At 34.9% G+C, this 27,728-nt stretch overlaps 2 protein-coding genes and 1 pseudogene across 2 annotated transcripts in view; 2 read left to right on the forward strand and 1 right to left on the reverse strand.

Moving 5' to 3' along the window:
* Positions 1-59: 59 nt before the first annotated feature.
* LOC125676194 (baculoviral IAP repeat-containing protein 2-like) overlaps positions 60-27,728 on the forward strand; it is a 35,630-nt gene continuing 7,961 nt past the window's right edge. Inside the window, exons 1-5 of the mRNA XM_056161026.1 lie at positions 60-731; positions 9,693-9,811; positions 10,479-11,050; positions 12,589-12,784; positions 13,169-13,393. Coding sequence (XP_056017001.1) covers positions 10,661-11,050; positions 12,589-12,784; positions 13,169-13,393 — 811 coding nt within the window. The 5' untranslated portion in view covers positions 60-731; positions 9,693-9,811; positions 10,479-10,660. The remainder of the gene's footprint in view (positions 732-9,692; positions 9,812-10,478; positions 11,051-12,588; positions 12,785-13,168; positions 13,394-27,728) is intronic.
* LOC125675461 (uncharacterized) lies at positions 17,213-20,208 on the forward strand. The gene is made up of 2 exons (XM_048913120.2): positions 17,213-18,318; positions 18,813-20,208. The coding sequence occupies exons 1-2, from the start codon at positions 17,801-17,803 to the stop codon at positions 19,693-19,695; spliced, it is 1,401 nt and encodes a 466-aa protein (XP_048769077.2). The 5' UTR covers positions 17,213-17,800; the 3' UTR covers positions 19,696-20,208.
* LOC125675459 (uncharacterized) lies at positions 20,431-27,273 on the reverse strand (annotated as a pseudogene).

Here is a 27,728-nt window from a genome sequence, read left to right on the forward strand (position 1 = left end):
ACACAGGATCAATGATTCCTAGTTATGACGTCATTCATATAAACGCGATGTGGCAGGGTTGACACAACTTACAATTTTTAAAACAGTCTTGTCTATTGCTATCTTTAAAATCACCGTAGCAAATATGTTTTCTGAAATGATTTTTTGTTTCAATTATTGATTTTGACAATTAATAATGACCGATTTTATCATTATGATGTCATGTTATCATGTAATATTATTTGGAGATTCATAAGGTCATTGGAGTAAATGTAAGAGGGAAGTAGGGATAGCAGTAATATGCTGTGTAGGTGTAGTAATCACCGCCAAATTGAACGTTCTATTCTCAAGGAAGTATGTGAAAGCCATGTGTGTAACATGTGAAAGCCATGTGTGTAACATTTGGGGTCAAGTGTTTGTATGCTGACTATAAAATGCAACAAAACTTAACCTCATTTGAAATTTATACATGTGTCATTAGCAACACAAGAAAACGCACATTGATCAGAAACTAGGATATATGAATATGGACTTTATCTTTCTGTGATTGGCTTTCTTCTGTTAGATTCACTTCGATTTATATCGTCATATACATTGTCTGACGTGTTTCATACCAATTGTTAGACCATTCTTTACACACTGATTTTGACTACGGATTACTACGTTTACCTGATCAAGACATGGGGATCACTCCGGATGTGACCGGTCGACACTGGATGTTTACTCCTCCTAGGAACTTAGTCCCACGACTGGTATATACAGGGGTCCGTGTTTGTCCAACTCTCTATTTTATATTGCTTGTAGGAATTATGAGATTGATGACTGTTCGTTATCTTCACTTTTCATTGTAGCGGACAGCCCATTCATATTCAATTATGAAAGTGAAGACTATTCATGTCGCATCACATTTCTCGCAAAAATTGCGTTTTGAAGCGTTATGAACGGACAATGAATTGATTCCACCGCTTCGAAGACAGTATTCAATATTCACACCGATATTTATTAAGAAATGAATTGTTTTTCTAAGCGGTATTGAAGTGAAAGAAATATATACCGGTAATTCTTAGATTTGCAATGAAAATCTTTACTCATGGTATTTCGCAGGTCATGAATTTTTTTGCTGGGGTGAAATCCGCCAAACAATTTGACGTCATAATACGCCAGTTTCGAGATACGAACTCTTCTGTGTAGGAGGTGCATTTAGTGGAACTTTGAAAGACTAAGTGGGACAGAGTGGACCTACAGTCAGCGAGGAAGATGATGAAATGTATTAAAAGCGGCTTCTCTTTTAATATGAAAATGTGGGAAATACAAAATACTATCGAAAGAAATGTTTTACTAACGTGGAAACATAAAAACAATGTCATATTTGCAAGTAATGTCTTAGATATGGTACTTATGACCAACGAAATAACGTGATATGATAAGAATTCTATGTATTCAATTACTCCCTAAATACTTATAACTTACTTTGAGTATCAGTCGAATTCGGGTGATCTAACAGTGTATGAGAAACTTACTGAGTACATTCATTTACGCAGTGATGAATATTATTCCCACTCCCGCGTGTAAACAAATTGTTTTGCGCCTCACTATATACGAAAGTTCTCCAAAGGGAAATAATTCGGGTGTATCTCGAAACCGGCGTATTGAAATAAGTATATCACGAAGTAAAAATGACGATTTTCCCGTCATACACTGAAATAGAACTGCTATAATACTAAGCTGTATACTTTTAGAGCCTTTTTATACACCAGATGAAAGGTAATAAACTAACGTACATCAACATAACTGCTAGAATTGTCTGTTAAGGTAACTTTCAAGAAAGTTCATTTACTTATGTTTCCCGATTGGATATGTCAGGATAGTTTCTTTGGTTTTGATTGGCTAGTTATAGTGACTTGCATTCAGGGTATGTCAGGGTATGAGTGTGTGTTTGATCAGTTTTACTTACTTGGTTAGGCACTGACAACATGGTTAGTTTTCTCTTCTCTTATTCTGAGTAAAATACATCAAGGTTTTAAGGTCGCTCACTACATTAATGCTGATACTCTTTATGAAACTACGTCACAAGATGGCGATTTAAATGATTTGTGAAATTATTTGTATCAGTCAATTCGTTTGTCTTTCATCGTAGCTCGTTGGTTAAAGCATTGGGCTGGTGAACCGCTGATCTCGAGAGTTCAAATCCGCCAGAGTCTTTTCATATTGTGAAATAAAGAGGGTGTTGCATCAAATCGGGAATTTTACTAATCGGAGGTCCGTGCCAGCACTCGTGACGTAGAACTGACCTTCATCCATGTTTATACTCTTATTGCGTATTTGCCATTTAAATACCTGTAGGATTTCCCAGTACAAAGGGCAGGCCTAATACATCTTATGTGTCAATATATTATACATGTAGTTTAAACATAATTTTTGAAATCGTGAAAATTAAATTGTCTTTTTTTCCCTTCTGAGTATCAGATACAATGTATATGGTTACATGTTACGAGTGTATCAAATATTTAATATTCTATACTACTACAGTCTTAAAACCCTTATACTCGTAAGTATTATTTTCTATAACCAACAGTTGGCAACTGTACATAACTCTGACCATAAATAAAATAGTATTGGAAGTTCAATACGCATTAATAAAGTTCACATAATTCGAGGTACATGCGTCCGAAAACATTGATTCGCCATTATAGCAATTTGCTACTGGAATAAATATAATCTTATCCATTTAAACTGTTTAACTGTTATTTACCTTGTTTGGCCTTAAAGTTTTTCTTAAAAAATTTGCAAAGTTCACAACAGTTTTTTTTTTCGTAAAAGGCACCATGCCTTTGTCAACACCTTTCACTCCGCAAAATACACAACCTTGACAATTAAAACACAGATATTGCATGCTGTATTCGGTGTGTTTGTTGAGAGTCTTATTCACAAACTAAACAGTGTCCAAGTTGGAAGCTTATTTCAAACTCGGCATACTGTAATAAACAGAAATTCGGCAAGAAACATTTATAAAAACTAGAAGTGTGTTTCAATTAAGAACAAAATCTAGGTGGAAAACGTAACATGAAAAATTATTGTGTTTGTGAGGGATTTGAACTTGGTCGATTTAAAAATGAAAGCATCATTACCTATAAATTCGATTACCTCACCCACTGAACCGTGCAACACCTTTTTTTTGAAAATCTTGATTTTATGCAAATCTGCAGATTTTCCCCTTTTTTGCATATAACATTATATTTATTATAAATATCATCATTATCTTTTATGGTTAAATCAATTCGTACTGATTTGGGAAACTATGTCAGGGTGTAGTGAGCCACCTCGAGGCTCTGGGGGTGCACTTTACAAAAGAACTTACGATTAACATTACATATTGGAATTATCACGTTTTATTTTGCAAGATAAATCACTCCAATGTAAAATATTAAAAAAGAATAATGTTGTAAATTAAATTTCAAAAACGTTTTAATTCCTTCATTCAAACTAATAGCTTTGTAATACAATTTAAGACTTTGTGGTAAGTTGTTTTGCAAGACGGGCCCTTGAATAGTTACAAACATAAAATAAGGATATTTGTTTGGATACGACTTAAGGACTGCTAAAACCCTTTAGGTTAATAGCAGATATTTAGTATAGTTTAGGTTAATAGCAGATATTTAGTATATTTTAGGTTAATGGCAGATATTTGATATATTTGTCATTGGGATATTAGTAGATTTTATATTATAGTTGTCATGTAAACACCCGAAATAGTTTTAAAAGGTTATTAGCTCTTTCCCTTTGTAAAGGACATACTTTAAAGAATGTACGTGTATAAAATGGAGTATGACCAGCCTTAACATACCCGTGTTGTGATAGTGATGATTGGTCATTTAGTCGTCAGCACTGACGTTGTATTTAGTTATACTCAGCCTTATTACGACGTTTAATAACAGAAATAGAATATTTATCTGCATACCGTTCGGCATCATTTTAACGTGAGAGTACACAAAAAGCAGATGTGATTTCTATAAATGACTCAAGTCTACACCGTACATTTCCTACAAATATACTTCAGCTATTACATCCAAACTTTTAAACTACAAACAAGCTTTACAGTGGCGATATGTATACCGTCATGTACACAATCCACTTATGCGTGTCTGTTCTTCTTTCTACTATATTCCAGCTGGGCATGTTATTATTGGTGATATCGATTTGCTGAAAATGAGAACCTGAAATCACTTATTTTAAAAGGTTAAAATTACAGAGAACCCCTGTCTTTCAATTAGATAGGTTACAGCTGACAAATTTTGCAAAAACATTGTCTTTATAAGGCTTATCATTACAGCAGAATTTGAAAACATTGTCTCTGTAAGGCTTATCATTACAGTCGAATTTGAACCGAATTCCACATTTAATAATCCTACTTATACTTCAAGTTCCCTTTCAAAAAATGAAATGATGATATCAAGATATTGGGCTCATGATGAGTGTGACCGTTCGACAGGGGATGCAGACTCCTTCTAGGCACTTGATCCCATCTCTAATATATCAAGAGGTCCTTGTTTGCCTCTTAACACTGTATTCCTTATAAGAGTTATGAAATTGATCACTGTTCGGTATACCAACCTTTCGTGTCTGATAGTAAGGATGTACAAACTGTATATATACTACTCAAAATTTGATAAGGATCATAGATATTTTTTTGTTTAAAAAAAATAATAACTGCATAATTGGCAATATTGTGTCCAAATGAAATCAAAAACGTCTTCAACAAACTTGCACGTGCATTTCATGCCATGGGAAATGCATTTCTCATCACAGTTTATGCTTTTGCTACCATTGCACGATTTTCACTCAGGCATCGGTGTCTGATTCTTTCTAAAATTTCAAACTCCTTGAGTGTTTACACTACGTTTATCAACACAATGCCCCCTCAACGTGTAAGGCGTCGCCTGACGACAGAACAACTGGGCAAATGTATTGGAATGCTTGACGCTGGCTATTCACAACGTGACGTTGCAAATGCACTAAAAGTCAACCAGAGCGTTGTAAACAGGGTCTGGAACCGACAGCAAACTTTTGGTACAGCAGCACACCGACATGGGGGTGATTGTCAGAGGTCGACAACCCAACGCCAAGACCATTTTGTGGCTCTTCAGGCACGACGCCATCCCTTCTGGACAGCAACCAGCCTTGGTAACGACCTTCTGAACGCCTCGTGGTGAATGTGTCCACTCAGACGATACGGAATCGGCTTCACAATGCAGGTCTCAACTCGAGAAGGGCATGTGTTCGAGTCCCTCTGACTGTTCGACACCGGCGGGAGCGATTGGACTGGGCTGAAGATCATGTCACTTGGACACAGAACGATTGGGTTCAAGTTCTGTTCACCGATGAGTCCAGGTATTGTTTGGACTTTACAGACAAGAGGCACCGAGTGTGGCGACGACAACGTGGACGTTTCCATGATGCCAACATCAATGAATATGACCGTTATGGTGGTGGTTCCATCATGGTCTGGGGTGGAATCAGCAGGGATGGAAGAACAGATCATCATGTCCTGGAGAGAGGAACAATGACGGGGGTGCGGTACCGGGATGAGATCCTCGATGTTTACGTCAGACCCTACGCTGGTGCTGTTGGCCCTGAGTTCATCCTGATGGATGATAACGCCCGTCCTCATCGCGCCAGTAGGTGGAACAGTACCTTCAGCAGGAGACAATTGTCCGTATGGACTGGCCAGCGCGCTCGCCGGACTTGAACCCGATTGAGCATGTATGGAACATGCTGCAGGTTGCCCTTTCACGCCGTAGAGCACAACCCACGACTTTGGCAGAGGTCAGAAACACCCTCGTAGAAGAGTGGAACAACCTTCCCATTGGAAACATCCGGGTGCTTATTGACAGCATGACTCGACGTTGTCAAGCCGTCATTGATGCAAGGGGAGGCCATACCCGGTATTGACACTTCATCGACTAAGTGTAATGATGGACTATCCCCAAAAACTGTGTAATTCTTTCTCTGGTTTGCTGTTAAGTTTTTGTAATGAAATGCCTTTTGGTGTTGTTATCAGATTTCAAGTATTCCGTATTGATAAAAGTTCATGCCGTTCATGAATTTTCATAACCTGAGTAACACGCTTCTGAGTCAAATTTATGTCTTATTTTAGTGGTAAATTATACACATATAACCTAGTGATCCTTATCAAATTTTGAGTAGTATATATATATATATATATATATATATATATATATATATATATATATAAACAATGCTTTCCTATCTATCTATCTATCTATCTATCTATCTATCTATCTATCTATCTATCTATATAGGTAGAAAAGCATTGCTTGCAATTAATAATAGTCTTAAAAATCATTGTTTTAATGTAGAAACAAAATGTTCGGTTTTTGACATGTATGTTGGTAGTGTACTAGCATATGGATCCGAAATATGGGGATTTCATAAAGCCCCAGATGTTGAAAAAGTTCATATTATTTTTTGTAAGAATGTCTTGAGTGTAAATAAAAAAACATGTAACAATATGGTCTATTGTGAATTAGGAAGATTACCTTTATGTGTTAAGAGAAAATTAAAACTTTTTAAATATTGAATAAAGCTAAAGAACACAGACATTTTAAAGGCTTGTTACGAAGATATGTCCACTTATAATAATAATTGGTTAACTAATATTAAAGAAGAACTGTCAAATTTAGGCTTAAATTACTTACGGAACCACAGAAGGAATCAAGGATCATACATGATACACATTGCATTCGAAATATTTTATATAAAGCACAGAAATAGCAATGAACAAAAAAATTAAATTTTCTATATATACGGTCTTGGCTACAAAAAATTGACATTATGATGTAGAAAAATATTCGATCTTAATTTTCAACAATTTGATAGGGAAGTAGTACATATAATGGAACTGAGGGACTACTATAAATACACACCTCCTTATTAGTGTGGCGGGCACTTTAAATGACAAGCATTCTCCTCGAGTATTTAAATCCACCAATCAAAACAATTCGTTCCAAATAAGGTGTGTTTTTCATTGATTAGAATTATAAAATACATGTGCTTGAAATATCGTTTACAAATTCTTCTTTATATTTGTTAGAGAAAATTGTACTAAACAGGGACTCGTCCATTTATACAGGTATATGTGATTCAGTGCTTTTTTTGTATTTATAAAAGACTGCCATGGTTTGAAAAAGAATAGTTGTAAGTGATAGACGAGTGATATTGACATCCTTGATACATGTAAGACATATTTTTTATATCATCAATCTGGTCGTAGTCCACAGGAAAGTGTGTGTTTTAAACATGCGGAATTTCTATGGCGTGTTGTTTGATTTTCAAACTTGTGACAAATTTTCTTGAAAACACATTTTTTCCCATCGATAATTTACAACTGAAAGTTTGGAAAAGTTTGAACTGCATGACTGGTTGTTTCCATACTAAAATGATTAAATGAATATACTATCGAGCTCGGAAGTTTTATCATTGAAGTGGACAGTGAATGCAGCCTCTCTAACATTAAATGTGGCAATCCCGCGTTATTTGGGACGCTAACACAAATCCGTTTACGCTACTATTTAGCGTCGATCGTTTGATTTCCCGATTGTAGACACGTGTGCACGTGATACATGTACATGTATGTATCTCTTGAATTTGAAAGATCCACGAAACTGTTATAGAATACACAGAAACCACAATTTCAAAGACACCGACTTTTTTCTAGACCCACGCTCGCTATTCACGTCAACTTTCAGTCCGCGGGTCCCATGTTTTTGACCTGTACTTTATACCATGATCTGCGTCTAGGGATTTTTAATAGTGTGAAATATAGCTGTTGACATTAGAATGTATTTCTAGTGATATTTTGGTCGTTATTCAATTTATATACTCAATTGATGGACGGTAGAAAAGTAAATTTTACAGAAATTCTGCATTTAAACGTGTAATACATAAACGGTTTACACTTATTATTTTATATATATATATATATATATATATATATATATATATATATATATATCAGACTTTGATATTGTTTTTCTATAAAAATATCATACAAATACCTAAAATCGTAATATTTCAAATTCTTATTTATATTTTTATATACTTCCATCTTTCATATATATGTAACATTTAAATTCATCCATGCAGTCAAAAGATTATAAAGGAAATACGCTATTTTACAATGTAATGAGCATAACAACGCCTTAAGATCAATCTTGAAGTTAAGATAGTTTTGTGAAACTTATGATTGTCATAAGTCATAAGTCAGATCCTTTTACGATAATTTTACGATCTATTTTATGATAATCTTAAGATAGCTTTGTGACACCCGGCCCAGGACTGTACTTTAGTCAGATTGGTATGAAAGGGGTTTAATCCTAAATATACATAGATTTAAAAAAGCAACAACTATCTAACATGTCTTAGTAAACGTACTCAAATGATGGGATTTACGCATTACATACACAACCGATAAAAAATTCTGTTTGCATTTCTGTATTAGATGTGTTTCAGCAAAACCGACTTTTGTTTTAGTTTTGTCAGTACTAGCGGATTGGATTAATCCTTTGGTAAACAAACCATTGTCATAAGAAAGCCATTTGCGCATCCAACTAAGTCAACATTTAAAATCAACTAAACACCTCTACAACAATATTTAGTGTGTTAATTCATTTTGATTTGAAAGACCGTAAGTAGAAGATTTTCAGTGCAAATTTAACAATTACTGATATCTCTATATACATGTATATAACGTTCGTCCGCCGCTGTAGAAGACAACTCTTATCTTGAGACACATATCGTCACATTAATCATATTAAACATTGTGCGATGAAATGGCTCTGTGGTTTGAATTCTTGGTGAATCAGAAGATGGATTTTGTTTCACCCTTGGGACGTCGGTGAAATTACTGTAGAAATTCTACGGTGGAATTATAACACTCTAGTTTCCCCTATCCTAAAACAATACAATCCAATTTTTCGAGGGGTACTATGCAGTGCGAATGACCATAATCCTCTTGAATGAATATTAAAACATTAAAATTTGAATTTGAATGAATTTCTTTGACGGTGAGACCTGATTTTCCTTTTTTCTGATTGCGCTTCTTATTTGCGTTAGATCTATTCCCGACTGCGTCTCAGAGGATGTGTAACTTTTGTTATTTCCGGATCCTCGTGATCTCCCTGACTGTCCTTCTGAGTCGGACGTGATGTCATTGTACAAGTATGCCCCTCTTCATAAATCTCTACACTGTAACCACTGGCGTATCTCATCTTCACTCTCTGTTTCCTGACCAGATATTGCCGTCTCCTCCTATATATATTCCTCTGACTTTTCTCTTGGATCCTTTGCATAACAAGGTCTAGAAATCTCTGTAGAATCAGCATTCCAATACACTGCAAATTTCTTTCTTTCATAATCCAATACTACATAACGACAACAGCAAAAACAAAACAAAACCGGTAGAGAGACTTGATGTGTTAATCTTCCCTACAACATTTACAATTTTATCATTTCCGAGTGCGCAGTGGTGCAGCGTTCTCATCGTCACTGGTTGCGACTTCGGTTCATACCCGAGAACAAACTCGGGTTATCCGAATTGCAATCGATCGTAGAAAAATTGAACTTGTATATGATATATTGTAACATTTGAACTATACAGTCTAATTGTATACTAAAGCAATCCTGTCTTTCTCAAGGGTTAGTGTGGTAGCAACATGAAAATCACGGGTCTTTCGGATATGGCCCTGAAAACGGAGGTCCATTGTCGCTGCAGGTGATGCCATATCAACAAACCCACACAGCCCTGGGCGTACAGGTGTGTGTTAATTCACAACAGCTCCGGACGTCTCATTACGAGAGAAAAAATCTCGAAGAGACATAAAACAGACAACTACCGATTTAAAGATTTGAATTGACAAAAGTTAAGGACACAATGGTCGATTTAAAGATTTGAATTGACAAAAGTTAAGGACACAATGGTGGATGTGAGGGGAAATTGTCACTATAATTCTCAAAGATATTTGAAATTACTAAAGCAGTGGCCAATCTAGAGGGTTATTATAAATACTCCTTAATTACGGTGATACATTCATGTACAAGTCTGTCGTTATAAACTGATGATTGCTCTAATTATGAGATTATTGACTTGCTAATTGTCAAAATATTTGAGTTTGAGAGTATTCTTGTTCTGGACTTTCATGGCATAGTGAAAGATTATACCTGTATACATATATATATATATATATATATATATATGTGTGTGTGTGTGTGTGTGTGTGTGTGTGTGTGTGTTTTGAAAGAGATACATACACTTTTCTAAACAATTATATCTGGGAAAATAGCCATTGAAACTATAACAATGTGCATGCAACTTTTTCCGGAAAGTTTTGTCCCCATAGGTCTTTTATTTTGTCAATCTGAATTGATTCTTTACAACATTGAATTAGTTGCAAGTATTCAATACGCATTGTTTTGTTTGGTAGAGGATGGACAGAAGGGAAAATAAATATAATAACTGAGGGATAACGTGTAGAAGAAACTCATCAGAGATAACGGAGTCACTGCAAGAGCAAACCCATTCCTTTCCAAGAATCTCAGATCCTCTATCAGCTATAGCACCTACTCCTTCTTCATCTAGCCACGAAAACAGGAGGATAGAAGTACTATGACCGAGAGACAAGGTACAAAAGGATATCACCAAATGTCACTACAAGAGAGGATTGATACCACTTCAAGAAACTTCGATCCTCTCGGAATCAACTTTGATCGTCCGAAGTACCCTGCGTATGCGGAAGTGGCGACAAGAATAACTTCTTTCAAAGACTGTCCATCAAGTATGAAGCATAACCCATGTGACTTTGCTCTGGCAGGATTCTTGTACACAGGATCTCATGACTACATTCACTGTTTCCATTGCGGTGGTAAATTATCTGACTGGAGATCAGTAGATGAGCCTTGGACAGAGCACGCACGTAGGTTTCCTACGTGTGGTTTCCTGAGACAGAAAAAGGGTGATGAGTTTATAGCTGTAGTGCAGATTCGACATCCGACAGAGGTAAGTGAAGATAACCATGCTTGCACAAGTAAATACGACATTGTATGGAATCATAATTTTGTCTTCAAAATATTTTTAAAACAGATAAATGAGAATCCATATAAGATACTGCGAGAAATCATTATTTTGTCTTCAAAATCTCTCTGAAATATATAAATGAGAATCCATGTTTGGTACCATTCACAGGAGGAACTACACTGAGTGGCCAAAAGTATTGCAACAAACATGGCTGACGTCATCTCAATTTTACTCGCTTAAAATTTTATTTTTATTGCTGACGCGTAACAAAGTAAGCTTGGGTCGTGATGTCAGGTATGCGAATTAACTAGGGTACGAATTATATGGGGAACCGTTTGTAATTCAAAGTAGCAGACGATTTCCGGTAAGGTATCGAATGAAAACAATGTCGAAGAATGAGAGAGAATTGTCAAAGGACCTAAAGGAAAGGATTGTAATTCTAAATTCAAAGGGATTTAATGACAACAAAATTAGTGAATCATTGGGAATCCATCGAAGCACTGTTGGACAAGTTTTGAAAACATTCCGTCAAGAAGAAAGTGTTAAAAACGATCCCCGGAGAGGAAGGCCCCGAGTGATAGATGGGAGGGGTGATCGGAAACTTTATCGCTTTCTGAAAACTAACAGAAGACAATTTCTTCAATACATTACATCAACTTTTAAAAGGAATGAAGGTACAAATGTGTCCATGAGAACTGTTCGTCGTAAGTTACACCAGGAAGGATACAGGAGGGGAAAATTCAGAAAATGCTTACAATCGCTAAAGTCAACAAACAACGCCGAATTTTGTGGTGCTGTGGAAAAGACATTGGAAACCTGAACAGTGGTAGAAAGTTATTTTCTCAGACGAAACACAGGTAGTCATTGGACTAAATAACTCTGTAAGTTTGTGGAGAAAATCGTCCGAGAAGAGGAAACCTTACCGTCTGAACCAACGCAAAACGTCCGTGAGAGTAAGTTGTATGTTTTGGGGGTGTATTACCTATAATGGTATTGGTGTGTGTGTACCTGTTGATAGAAATCTAAACTCAGCAGGGTATATTGAATTGCTGGATAATCACTTATGGCCCGTTGTTAGCAAAATTTTTGGAAATCAGCAATTTATTTTCCAAGACGATAATTCCACCCCCACTCCTCTAGACAGACCAATACTTGGAAACAAGAAAACGGTATTCCAAAATTCAACTGGCCTGCACAGTCCCCGGACCTTAATGTCATTGAAAATGTCTGGCGTTGTATCAAAATCAAACTGTCCCGTGAGTTTGATGATATTAAAAACCGGGATGACCTAATGGCTGCAGTGACAAAAATTTGGAATGACCTCTCTCAAACATATATCCGTAGCTTCCATGCTTCAATATCTTCAAGACTACGACAAGTTATTATTCAGAAAGACTTTGCAACAAAATACTAGAAAAAAAATGGTAAATAAATGATGTTTATTTCATTGAAAGTTGTTTTTTTCCATGCAGCTGTTATTTACATTGTGACGACATCAGCCATGTTTGTTGCAATACTTTTGGCCACTCAGTGTAGCAGCTATGGAGTCTACAGAGAACGCACCAGCTCTCCAAAGAAACGAGAACACGTCCACAGCATCGGGATACACAACCGATACCGACATTTACAACTTGTCTTCTGTTCAAAGTGTTTTAGAAATGGGTTACTCTCGGCAGATAGTGAAGGAAGTTGTTGATCAGCTGAAACTTGCTAAACGTAAAGAACTTGTTTTAAATTTGGGGGAAAATGTGCTTTTAAATTCGTTTTAAGTTCTAAATAAGTGTTCGTATTGAGAATACCGGGGTATGTTTCATGATTGATCTGATTCCAGAAAATATATTCATTCGAAGTCAATTGTTAGCACAATATTCCAAATTAAAATAAATATTGCGAGATTGACCATTTTAATCTGACAGTGTTATAGCATATAGATATTGGTTATAATACATGTACATTGATAATCATGGAACTTTCGCCTCGTCGCAGGAGTTTAAAATTCATGCTACATCAGTCTATGTGATCGGGATATTTTAAAATTTTAATGATATATTTCGACTTTTTTGGCATTTACATGTATGATGATTTGCTTAATACATTCAGATATCAAAGATATCTCAGGAAGAAACTTGATCGAAATGGTTTTGTCCAATGAGGAAAACAGAACACGGTTAGACATCCCTCCTCCGTCTATCAATACAACACATCAGACAGGACATTATGCTGGACCTGAACCCAACCCAGTCGTGAATGAAAGAAACACAGATAGGAATTATATTAGGAGGAGATTAAGTGTTTCACCGTCTATTCTATCTGAAGCAAACTCGGGTGAGTCAGGTCACAAGCAAAGGACAAAATAAAAATCCATTGCCAGGTCTGTCGTTAATGGAATGAACTTAAATATTTCATTAAATATTGTTAACTCGAAAGGTTGTATAACATGATGATTATTATACCTGTAATACATAGGTTTCGATCACGTGACTTTACTCGACCTCGATACTGACCCGCGGCCATATTGGAGGTGACGCTATCGTATATTTACAAACTATAATCCGATTAAATTTGTCAAGATTTAAGATCAATTCTATGTAAAAATCAAAGAAATCAGATAGGGTCTGGCCACTCAATGTCACAGATTTCTTTGATTTTCACAGTATTAACTTTACTTGCACCATCTTACATAATTTCAACCCCACCACCAAATTTCTACCATCCGTTGCCATGGAAACCGACAGCAGTCTATGAGGGCTAATTGAACTGCAAAATTCAGCCCGTTTTGCCCATGTTTTGTCCTTGTGGTATATAAAAAATTAAAAAAGACAACTAATTTTCTCCATAAATCTCGATTCCCCATAAAATTCCCTCCTTATTTATGATATCTATATCCACCTATGGTAAAGTGTGTGTTACTGACCGCTGTACCAATGTATTATAATTTGGCACTTTGCCAAAAAGTGATTTTTTGTTGGATTTCATTGATGAATTTAGATAATTTGGAAAATACATACAGCATAATCAACTGCCATCAATGGATGTCCATATCAAAGACTCTTAATATATATAAAAAGATTAATGGTGAAACGTAGTGCAATTGATCTGTAGTAGCATGAAAACTGTAGATTTGGGCATTTTGCCAAAAAGGGATTTTTTGTTGGATTTCGTTGATGAATTTCGATAATTTGGAAAATACATACAGCATAATCAACTGCCATCAAAGGATGTCCATATCAAAGACTCTTAATGTATATAAAAAGATTAATGGTGAAACGTAGTGCAATAGATCTATTGTAGCACGAAAACTGTAGATTTGGGCATTTTGCCAAAAGGGGATTTTTTGTTGGATTTCGTTGATGAATTCAGATAATTTGGAAAATACATACAACATAATCAACTGTCATCAAAGGATGTCCATATTAAAGACTCCTAATTTATATAAAAAGATTAATGGTGAAACTAGTGCAATATATCTATTGTAGCACGAAAACTGTAGATTTGGGCATTTTGCCAAAAAGGGATTTTTTGTTGGATTTTGTTGATAAATATTAGATAATTTGGAAAATACATACAGCATAATCAACTGTCATCAAAGGATGTCCATATCAAAGACTGCTAATGTAAAAAAAAAAAAAAAAAAGATTAATGGTGAAACGTAGTACAATTGATCTATTGTAGTACGAAAACTGTAGATTTGGGCATTTTGCCAAAAATTCATACTAATGACAAATAATACAACCTACACCATTTTCAGTTAAAATGAACAATATGAGCAATTGATATCTCAAAAATAAACATGGAGAAGTTTAACATATTAATAAAAATTAGTTAGAGTGATTAAAAAAAACATGTAAACATAAACTGTAATCCAGTAGTACCCCCCCCCCCTCCCCAAACACAAGTAGATTTAGTAATCATTTCCATAAATGAGCTATATTACATGTACTGTATTGCCATGTAAACTATTATCAATAACTATAAAAAACAAAGCCTTCTCAAGATATTGGGTAGATACCAATAAATTGTTCATTGTACTGCCTTGTATTTGCTGACCTTTGACCTGGAAATCATTAGGGTCATCTACTATTCAAAACCAACCAACATATGAAATATTATAATTGAACAACAGGCCCAAGATATTGGGGGGACACCATTGCATAGAGTACTAGCTACATTGCACCTAGCCATTTTTGATTGATTGATTTATTGATAATTTTCGCCACACTCAACAATTTTTCAGTTTTCTGGTGGTGCCCAGTGTTTATTGGTGAAAGTGAGAACCCAGATAAAATGTACCTGGGAAGAGACCATCGACCTTCCGAAAGTAAATTGGGAAACTTTCTCACTTACCAGCGCGAGCGGGATTCGAACCCGCGCCGACTGAGGCCGTGTGATTTTGAATGCTAGGCTCCAACCACTCGGCCACTGACATTTTTAATCTTTTGACCTGAAAATCAATGGGGGTCATATATACTACCAGTGACCAACCCCTGTATGAAATATCACTATCAATCAAAGGGTTCTGAAGAAACTGGTCAGACATCAATTGTACAGAGTATTGTATTGCACCCGGTGACCTTTGGACCAGAAAATCAATAGGTGTCATTTTCTACTGCAGAAACTGCATGAAACTTTAAAATTTATTGAAGTTTGTTCAGTGTTACTGTAATCTATGTTGACATACCAGTAATTAGTAAATTTATAATATTAACACAGAACAACTCATATTTGCAAAGTTGTTTATTCAACAAACATGGATCACAATGTTATACAAACAACACAATCATCTTTTTAAAAAAATCATTATAATAGTGATTTTCCTTCAACTGTTCAGTAATGAATCCTTATTCAGTAGGCTCACATAAGATACTTGCAGGTTAATTTTGCAATGTTTTAGTTACATTAATCTTCTGACACCAAAACTTGATCTTAACTAAGTCATGGTGTGTCCTTAGAAGAATAGACCACCAGTTTACTGAATCAGGATGGACTTGTGTCGTGAGGTGTGTTCATTGACTGTAAAACTCGCAGGTTTTTTTTCCATTCTCAAGATCTCTTCTTTGTCTTCTATATCATGTAAGAGTCATGGAATGCATCTTCTGCTCTTCAAGTTCTAAAAAATGTGTTGAACAAATATTGAAAAGTTCATCTTATTTTTCACATTTTCATACAGTACAAATTAAGTGTAATGACTTGAAAACAGTATAACTGAACAAAATGTCTTAGTCACTGATTACATGTATGTGGCCCTTGTGTGTTTTTCTTGCAAGCAATGTATGGTCATGATGTAACAAAGTATGTAAATATTAACTAGTCCTCAATTTGTTTAGATCAAAATCATGATGTCCTTAGTATATCAGCAATTCTTCATTATTGATTTCTATCAATATTTTCGACAACCAAACACAACAAAACATGCAATAAGATATGCCTAAAACACATGTACAACCAACACATACATGTACATTATCAATTTATCGTTTCACAATGAACAACACTACTTGTTGCTAAATGTACACCAGATGCCAATAAACAAAGCACGTTAATTATCTCGAATTGGCATCTCTAGTGTAAAATTTTTTTTTAAATATTTGTTTTGCATGTGATTCAATGTTTTGAAAGTTAAATTTTGTGTACATCAACTTACAGCTCTTCTTGCACTTAAATTACTCAAATGAGCACAAAAACAATCAGCAGGCACATAATAACATTTGAACAATAGATCTGCCCCCTTTACAAAGTTGGTTACATATAGTTCTATAGATAGACTGTTCCCCCATCTTTTTTCTTTTTTTTTAAAGAAAAGCATTGTCATGAATGTTAAAAGTTAACAGATGAATAGAACTGAAAGATCAACCCTTGCCACCTTCCTTCTTCAGCTTTGGATTTAAAAAAAATTTACTTGTCAAGAATTTTCAGGCAATATTATGAAGTCACCCCCCCCCCCTCCATATCACATGTATGCTTTCATTGTGCTCTTAATTCTAGGTGTCTGTTGTTTTAAAAACAGACTACTAACTGAAATCCTCAGTATTAATTGCATAATTCGGACACAAATAAATGTCAAACAAATACACTTAAAACACCCAACACCCCCCCCCCCCCCCAACTCTACAATTTGACGAAGTGTATATCTTAAAAAGTTTTCTCCATAAAATTGAAGAAATCAAACCCTGGTTCTAAAACAAAATTCTCAATTTTGGTATAGAGCATTTTTAAAAGTACCGTCAATCCAGAGTCCTTAGATTTACAATCTATGTTAATTCCCCTTGTCCCATAAAGATGCTTAAAAGAAATTTGAAAAGAATTGGAAGGGTGGTTATCAAGAAAAAATATTAATGTTCAATTAACGTCTTATGATGACTGACGCAGACAAATAGCAACATGTATGTCACTTGAGTGATTCTCAACATTGACCTAATTAGAATTAATCATTTTTACAAATGATACTGAGCTCATACTCATGTGTACATATATATGTGCGTCATTGGCAACAAAACAACTAGTCTTTTTGAGTATGTTAATTAAGTGAAGTAATAAATTTTTTTAGGAGGTTGTGATGAAAACGTTTCAAGTCATCATGTCGCATAAAAAATGGATGGTCTCATGTGATTATTCTAGAGAATTCAGTTTCCATGCTGGCTCATCGTCGGAAACCCACGGTTGATTACGCTTCGTTCCTCTCTCCATCACCCGTGGGTCCATTCATACCTATTCGCTCGTTCTCATGAATAATTCATGAGGCAATTGATTGGGCGCTTTACGTATACCCTGAGCGAATTCGTCCAATCAAAAAGACGCTTTCAGTCCAATTTCGGTATACAATTCAAAATGGCGATTGCTGAACGGTTCGGAATAAGCAAATTAAAGGATTTCCAAGAAGACACCATAAACAAGTTGTTAGAAGGAAGAGATGTATATTTGTCAATGAAGACAGGGGGCGGGAAAAGCTTATGTTATCAAGCTTTCCCATTGTTGTGGACTGAAAAACATCGAAATCCCAGCAATGTTTTAGTGATAACCCCTCTGATTTCAATAATGAAAGAGCAGTGCGAGTCTTTGATGTCACTTGGATTTACTGCGACCTACATCGGAAGAAACTCAGAAGAAGATGATCAAATAACAGATGAGAAGTTTCAGTTTTTATTTACCTCTCCGGAAGCGATTTTATCCGTTACGAAATGGCGTGAAATGGTGACCAGGAGCCAGCACTTCAAATTGATTGTTGTAGACGAGGCCCATACTGTTTTACGATGGTATGTTTTCAGAGAGAGAGAGAGAGAGAGAGAGAGAGAGAGAGAGAGAGAGAGAGAGAACAAGCATCCTCTAAGCATGTGCACTTATAATAATAACCTGTACTCAATATCAAAGGAGTCCAATTCAATATTAGCATTTATATGTAATTGTTTTAAAAATGTACTGTTGTTTCATGAGCTTTAGTGTATCATAATTTAACCAGATCCAGCACAATGACTGTCTTTATTTAGCTATAGCTTTATTAAGCTATGGGTGTCCAAGTACTGTACTTAACACACTCGTTTCTCACCGGTGGGACCAGAGTTTGATCCCTGTGGTCAAACAGTACACAGTGGGATCAGTTCTCCACGGTCAAAGATGCTTAAAACAGCTTTATAAAGTTATAAGGCTAAATAAAGCTGTATAGCTTAATAAACAGCTGATAGAGATTGTGCTGGACCTGTTAACCATGAGCAAGTTTTGCAAAATGAAGAGTTTTCTATTTTTATTTCAGGGGAGAAAGTGGTTGCAGAGGTGATGAACCTTTCAGAGTGTGGTATGGTAAAATTGGAGAAATACGATCCCTGATTCAATGCCCTATTTTACTGATAACTGCAACTGCTAACAAGGCAGCTAGATCTGACCTGAAGAGAAAGTTTGCCATGAATGATTGCTTTGAATTGATTGACAATCCTGAGAGAGACAATATTAAACTCTTTGTGAAAAAGGTCAAAAGTACAATACCAATAGCAGATTTATTCTTGTTTTTAGTAAGATTATTGAAGGAAAAAAAAGAGCTATGTGAACGTTATATTATTTTTTGTCCTTCTATCAAGTTATGTGGAGATGTATTTAGTGCATTTAAGATGGAAAAAACTCAGAACATTGATATGTATCATTCAAAAACAATTGAAACTGTAAAAGAAAATATTAAACAGGATATGCAGGATGAAAATGGTAAAATAAGAGTATTGATTGCAACAAGTGCTGCAGGAATGGGGGTTAATTTTAAAGGTGTAAACAATGTAATTCACTTTGGTCCACCAAAGGATATGGATTCTTTTGTACAGCAGTTAGGTAGAGCAGGACGAGATGGTTCACAAACAGCAATGGCCTTATTACTTTATAATTCAAGACAATGCAAAAATTTAGATGATGATATGAAAAAGTACATTGATAACTCGGATAAGTGCAGGAGACAAGTTATGTTGTCTGCGTACAACTATGATCCAGCAGAAAACAGAGTGAAGCATTTATGTTGCGATATATGTAATGCTAGTTGCTCATGCGGAAAAGACAATTGTAATGATTATGAACATTCATTCATGGATTATGAGGAACTACAAGAAACATCTTCTGATAACTCTGAGAGTGAAAGTGATACCGATTCTTTCTAATTGCTTGTATTTAACCATTTAATATTGTCTGAAAGACTACTAGTAATGTTCAGTATTTGTCAAGTTATTGACGTGTAAAAAAAGAGCATTAAATTTTTGGCTGTTATTTTTATACTGTAGTTCAGAGTTGGACGAAATTTCAATATTGACCTTTGATATCTGCCAAATATTTGTGATATGAAGAATTTTCTATCTCAGGTTATTTGTATAATCAAAATATTATATATGGAAAATATGTCCATTTTATTTAAACCCTTCTGAAAAATTGTGGTATATTTCTGTCCCCTCTCATTTTTTCTACAGATTATGCAGACATGAAAGATAATTGTGTGAACATGCAAGAAAATTCTGTTCATATAAATAAGTCAAATGTTACGATAAGTATGTCACAAGAATCAACATAATAATCTTGCTTGTTGACATAAGTATATTTCAAATTACATATTAATTTTTCATGTTAATTAAGTTGCATACCATGATGTACATGAGGTAATAAATTGCCATTAGTGGTCATTGTTCGTTGTTTTCATATCAAGGGAAAAAACCAATTACCTTATTTTACCACTTTTTAATCATAGCAAAAATATCTTAAGTGCAGTAGTAGATGAAGTTATATCCCATTCATTTGTGTGACATGTCATGTATGTGATGAATAACAATACATGATGAGTAATATAAAGTGGTGTGTGTACTTTTATACAAACTGGTCATAAAAATAAAAATAATAAACCTTCATTTGAGTAAATACCAATTTATTAACATCAGATATATGTAATCTTAGTTGTAAACTCCCAATCTACTCCATTTATACTCTGATATTTTGAACACTTAACATGTTCAAGTATCATTACATTATTTCATATACTGATTGGCAACTTCTCTCTGATGAAAAATCCACTCATGCAAATCTTTACAGTCAATACCACTGATTGGATCTTTAAAATTGTGGAAACTTGACCATGTTAAGTCTTTAACGAAGTCTTTAGATCTTAAGCAGTTTATAACGGCCACAATGTCCTTCATCTTGTCAACCACTGGTCGACTGCTTTTGGATCTTGCTGTTTTTGTGGACGACATAAGACTCTCTTTTACAGCATCAATGACTTGAGTAGTCATACAGATTTGTTTTGCTGACTTATATGACTTGTTAGAACCCTGAGTGTTCAACTGGCTCTTTATATTGCCCACTTGTAACTCAACACAGTTATCATTGGGAATACACTGTCCAGTTCCACCTTTTAAATTTACTGTCATATTCCATTTGTATTCGAAACTCAGCTCAGGACTTAGAAGATAAATGTAGCAAAGAGTTCTGAAAAGCCAGATTTTATACTTTGAGTGCTTCAGTCCTGATGCGAATAACCACTCAAAATACACATTTCGTACGATTCTATCACCATCACCCATTCGATACGAGTCGCAGGTGTCTCTGTGTAGCAAAGACATGAATAGAAAAGTCTGTATGGGATTGTAACACACAGAGTTTCCCTTCAGAATATGAAATTTCCAATGATGTTTCTTTTCTAGATGTTTTTTAAGCCAGCCTCTTTTATGATATTGTTTTCCACATACTGCACATAAAAAGAAATCAGCAGACTTCATAGCATCAAGGTTATTTACATCACCGTCCAGAGCCCCCATGTCGTCAACGATATCCTGAAAGGAAACTTTGCTTACTTTCAGCTCATTCAAAACTCTTTCTGCTGCATTCAGAAGCCACTCATTTTTCTGATTATCAGACATCAACGAAAACAAGGGTATCGGATTAGGTGTACAACTCAAATCCTCCATTTGCATGAGATCTAGAAATGCTGCAACAATGTATGAGTCTGTGATGTCTGTTATGAAGTTATGATGTGCTCTGAATAATTAAATAAAGTAATAATAGCAAACTTTCAAGTTTTAACAAGTGGCCCACAGGCCATAACAGTCACCTGGATATAGCTTTTTGTAGTTTTCAAGAAGTTAAAAATGTATATAATTGTTAACATGCAACGGATAAAGACGAATGGCAATAGGTCTCCTGGGTGACTTAAAAATAGGCACTACTAAAATTCATCCATTTTGTATGATTCTGATAATACATATTACAGGTTCGATGCAATGTATATATTTTGGAATGTAACAACCCAATTTTAACACTTATAAAAGGAATTGTCATATCAAGAAATTAATGAAGTACATGTGTGACATGTATGACTAGCAATACCTGTAGCTTGAATTGACTTCTTCAGGACCAGAAACATTTCGTCTATTAATCAGATTCCGCAACTGGTATAAAGACCCTTTATCTGCACTGCTTTTCTCTTTGTAGAAGAGCTGATAAATTCCCTGCACAAAGAAAAGTGTACAAGGTTATTCAAAGAAGAATAGCAACAACCAAAATATTTGTAGCTTAAAAATTCAGATTGTTTAACCAATGGTTCTATTTGTTACTTTATAAAATTTTACAAAGGCAAAAAGAGCTCAAAAATTATTAACTACTATATATTACATTTATAGCCCTTTTCAAAAGCCTGAATGGCAGGTTTGTTTTTAAAAAATGCAGCATTATTATGAAATATGTATCATGAAAATTCCAAACAATGCAAGAAGTAATTATATCAATCTAATTACTCTATATTTTAACAAGATTTCTATAATTGAAACAAAAAATATGAATGTAAAATGAAACAAACACAAAATTAACATTTCAAAACAAGAGGCCCATGAGCCACATCGCTCTGAGTCATCTTAACAATAATTCATATTTAAAAACTTTTCATATTTATTAGCATGTAAAACTTTGATCCCCTACTGTGGCATCATCCTAACCCGTGGGCCATAATTTTAAAAAACTTAAATCTGCAATATATCAGGAAGCTTCCATGTAAATTCCAACTTTTCTGGTTTTTCTGATTGTTGGAAAGAAGATTTTTGATTGAACCATATTTGCATTTTTGTGATTATCTCCCCCTTGAAAGGGGTATGGCCCTTCAATTGAACTGATATTTTGAATTCCCTTCACCCAAAGATGATTTGTACCAATTTTAATTTAAATTGGCCTGGTGGTTCTGAAGAAGTTTAAAATGTGAAAGTTTACAGACAGACGGACAACAGGTGATCAGAAAAGCTTACTTGAGCTAAAAAACTATAATAAGGTAACAATTTGGCTAGGGTTTGTGGTAACATTATCGGGAAACTCATGACTGTTTTAGATGCTGCAGTTCCATGTTCAAATTAGTTATAATGTACTGGTCAATGATTGAAAAGATCAATGGGAAGGGGGGGGGATCTGGAAATAACAGGATTTGAATCTTAAATATTCCTATTCATATAGGGGAGAAAAGTACAGAAAAATATAGCATTACTTACATGTACCTTTAGAATTAATCTCCAGAAAGAAACTATATTTTGGGGATTGGATAAAAACTCTGAAGGTGGCTAATAGTTGTGTTAGAGGAACATGTTTGAACATGGAACTACAGCATCTAAAACAGTCATGAGTTAGAGATATCTATTATTAGTATTCATTAGTCAAAAATTTAAGGAATGGTAATATGGGCCTTAATAAACAACAACTGTAATTTTCAACAAAACTCCAAACTGCTTTCAACTGATGTTAAATTATACCAGAAGGAAGTTCATCTCTCTATGTAGACCCTCTGGTCTGTGAATTACTCCCAATAAAGACTCATACTCAGAAGGGCTGTTCTGCATTGCTTCTTGAGCACTAAATGCCCTTTCGTTTGTCAGGACATCCCCACCAAAAACTACCTTTTCCAAAACATTTTTTTCAGGATTTTCCCTAACATGTGGAACAGCAAGTTGATGAACTCTTTGGAGAATTTCTATCATTCCTTGTGAGCTATTCTCACTGGCATCTACTAAATCACAGTTCAGAAAAACAGATTTCTTTCTCATTTGGTCCATATACATGTGCTCTATATACTTGGGAAAATTTGTAATATGTAACTGCAGAAAAGGAACATAATGCATAAGAACATTAGCCACATGAAATTTGAAATTGGACATTAAAGAATTCAACTGTTCACTTGATGGGATCCAGTTCACAGCATTCAATGTTGGGAAATCCACAGGCGGATCAAAGGGGACCTTGGATTCATCAAAAGTGATTTGTTTCTCTTTGACCAAAACTAGAAACCAGTGTAAACTTTTCTTTTGATTTTGCAAGCTCATTTTAGAAGGGGTGATTGTAATATCTAGATTGTCACCTAGTATTTCAATTGGTCTCAGCTTTTTGTTACATGTAACTTCCTCTGCATCCATTTGTTCTTCTGCAGCAGTTTCATTCCCCATCTCATGCCTGCTTTCAATCTCCTCAACATAAGATGTCATCATTGAATGGAGTCGATTTTCTTGCTGCTTCACAAGCTCTTTTGTTTTCTTGTGTAGACTTGTAGGGGAAATTGTTATTCCCAAGTCATGAATGATATTCATTCCCTGAAATTCAGATGTATTTTTTTTTTAAAACTTACAAACAAGAGGCCCATGGGCCTTAACTGTCACCTGAGTATCACAGCCCATACAGAGCCTCAAATTTCTATATAAGCATCAATATGGAGTCTTTTGTGCACATATTCATGATATTTCAAAATACACACAATTCATATTTAATTACAGAATAAGGAAAATGGAAGTTTAGAGGATATAAATCATATCAACATTTCCTAATTGTATTTTTAAACATTTTCATTTTTCATTATATGTGGCCATATTGGCCCCACCCTAGGACCTGAACCCCATACACAGGAGCCTAAAATTTCACAATTTAGGTAGAGAGCTTTATGCACATCATAATCATGCATTTAGTTTATCTCAATTATACATAGGAGTAGAGAAGAAGAGTTTCTAAGATTTAATATATTTTCACTATTTGGCCTAGGGCCTGACCCATCATCATATTTTCAATTTTGGTAAAGGGCTACCTGCTCATTCTGAATATCCATTTAGTTACAATTTAGTATCAATAGCATTAAAAATGTCATTAAAATGTTTTACACAAAAATTCTATATGCCAAATCTTGCCCCACCCTGAAGTCAGAACCCTTATACCAGTGATCATGAAAGTTACAATTTTGTTAGAGGCTCTACATTACTATGCATTTAATTTTTCCCATACATGTGTAGTTGTAAAGAAGATTTTTGAAAATTGGTAAAATTTTGGGCAGTTTTTGTCACGCCCTAGGGGAAATTTAAAATTTATGTCCCCTTGTCCCAATGATGCTTCATACCAAATTTGAAAAGAATTGGAATGGTAGTTATCAAGGAAGAAGTTAAAGATGTTTAATTGTTAACTCACGACGGAAGACGCAAGACGACGGATGCAAAACAATTGCAAAATGTGACCTACATGCAAGTCTACTCAGGCGACCTAAAAATTTACTTGTACATTGGTAACTACAGTTTATCTGATTCGAACACTTAATTCAATTTCATGCAAATTTAATTACCAGATACATTACACAACCCAAATTCAAACTGGCTAAATGTAGCACTGGATCCTCGAAAGTACTACCTCCTGCAGGCCTTTTTGATTGTAGGTCATACTTGTGATACAGCAATTAAATAACATACACATGGAGATTTATAAATATAGATGTCATTTACAACACTTTTTAAATTTTATAATACCTCTCTGTTCAAGCCACATTTCTGGAGAATTAAGCCTAGTATGTATTGCAACTGGTTAATGGTCTGTGATCTTCCATACAAAAGTACAGCAAGGGATGTGCAGCATCTGTGGTAGGTTTTTCTTCTTTTGCAAGCCAACAACACTGCTAAATACTGAATACAGATATGGTGCCTTTAGTTGGAGCTGCTGACTTGTACATTTCCAGTCAAATTTTATAAGTTTTTCATTGTTGGATGCATGTCCTTTGAATATTTCACTATCCTTTTTTGAAATATGTTTTATTTCATTTAGTATCACATTTTTAACAATGTCAAACATTTCCTTCTTGTAATTTTCATTCAAACTTAAATTCTTCAGCACTGCTCGAGGTGAGGCATTATTCAGCAATGACTTTAAAGCTGCCTGCTCGTGTTCTTCTTTGATAATCTTTAATCTTTCAACACCACTGTACTTCACTACTATCTGTATAAAGATGTAAATGTTCATTTATAAGAAAATCCATTCAAAGTAAAATAAGTTCAGGGGCGCCAGTCGTCGCCCCAATAATTTTGCCCCCCCCCCCAATAAAAAGATAATAAAAATAAATATATAAAAACAAAATTAAAAACTTTGTAATGGTGATATTTACTCATTGGAGTGGTGAGTATAAGGGCGACCTGTGGTCAATGGAGCGACAAGTGTGAAAGCTATTGTTTACACAGATGCAAAAGGGAATGTACATGTATGTCTGTATACCTGTACAGGTGGGTGTAAACAATAAAAGGGGCTTCAATGCTGTAAGAACAGGTTTGCTACAAATTGTTCATTGTCTGATTAATTGGTAGATCGATGTTTGGAAGCTTTAATGATTCTGGGTTGTAAGTCATTAAAAATTATCAAAAAATATTAGAATTAAGAAGCATACATATAAATTAAAGGAAAATACTGAAAATTAGTTAAATTCAACGTCTAAAACAACTTGTTGAGATTTTTTCTACCTTTGTCACACATATTCCTGCATTTCAATTTTAAAACAATAGAAGGATTAACAAGTATTGATAAACTTGTTTATCTTAATTTCTTAAGTGTTGCGTTCTTTCAATTCAACCCTTCTTGGTTTAAACGTTCCATACCTATGGTTACATTATGACGAAATATCAAAATATTACATTTTATCTACTCTAGGATATTTTAAACAGACATGACAGAAACAAATCTTATGTATTACATGTATTGAAATCATTGCACGGTTCAAATACATTACGCTAAACATGATATTTGTGAAAGTATTTTTTAAATCTTCATTTTCACCCCTCTTATTTTCAGACAAAAGATCATGGAACATTAAAGAAATACCCCCCCCCCAAATGATATTTTTAAAAAATAATTACCTTCACGTCAAATTCCTCAGACTGGTCTTTCGTTTGAGTACACTCATCAATCTTTTTATCATCGTGGCACTTTACAGGTTCAACTCTTCTTTTGCTTGAAGAACTAGGACTTAAAAACAAACCCTTTTTTACTTTTGATTTTGGAGTTGGGGTGAGTTTTAATGAACTTAACACTCGTTTTGTCCCTTTAGGCGTTGACAGTTTGTCTTTAAGACTTCGAACACCTGTCATATCTTTCAACGTGGATAACAGCTTATCTCGTTCGTCTTTTATGCTAATTAATTTAGTTTTCAGATCGTTGTTGAGCTTTTGAACGCGGTTGAGCTTGTTGGCACAGGAATTACATGCAAATCCTTTTATGCTTGGAACGCACATAAGTTTGTACACATCCTTGTACTGTTCCTGACTCGTGGCTGACGATAGAGACCTGTATGATCGGTCAGTGATGGTCTTTTGGCAAAGCACGCAATATTTTACAGGCGCGGCCATATTTGCTGTGGTAGCAGTTAAGTAATGCTACCTTTAAAAACAGAAGAGTTCCGTTATTATAACGATTACTTTGATTGGACAATAGTTTTAGATATTATTCATGAGAACGAGCGAATAGGTATGAATGGACCCACGGGTGATGGAGAGAGGAACGAAGCGTAATCAACCGTGGGTTTCCGACGATGATGCTGGCTCTATAACCAAGAAACTAAACCCAATGTAGCACATTCCCCACATGAATTAATTTGTTTTAGGATTTATAATACTGGGATTCAAATTTGAATTTCAAATTATATATTCAATGTGTATGTATTAATGCTGAATATTTACCTCCTCAAAGTCAGCAACTTGGTCAACTCCATCTTTAGGTGATTTGCACAGTATGATGCTCATACAGCTGAAACACAGAAAAGCACACATTAATTACATAAAATAGTGGTCATGTACTATGGCCAAAATATGTGATTATTGGATGAAAAAGTAAGAATTCAAAAGTATTTGAATATTTACAATTTACATTTAATATTTTTTGATTTACT

Source organism: Ostrea edulis, chromosome 3 (assembly GCF_947568905.1).
Source record: "Ostrea edulis chromosome 3, xbOstEdul1.1, whole genome shotgun sequence".
NCBI lineage: Eukaryota > Metazoa > Mollusca > Bivalvia > Ostreida > Ostreidae > Ostrea > Ostrea edulis.

Excerpts from the sequence above, each read along its gene's own strand:
- LOC125675461 (XM_048913120.2), top strand. The coding sequence starts at position 17,801 with ATGAGGCAATTGATTGGGCGCTTTACGTATACCCTGAGCGAATTCGTC. Across the intron at positions 18,319-18,812 it reads GCCCATACTGTTTTACGATG|GGGAGAAAGTGGTTGCAGAG; the intron begins GTATGTTTTCAG and ends TTTTTATTTCAG.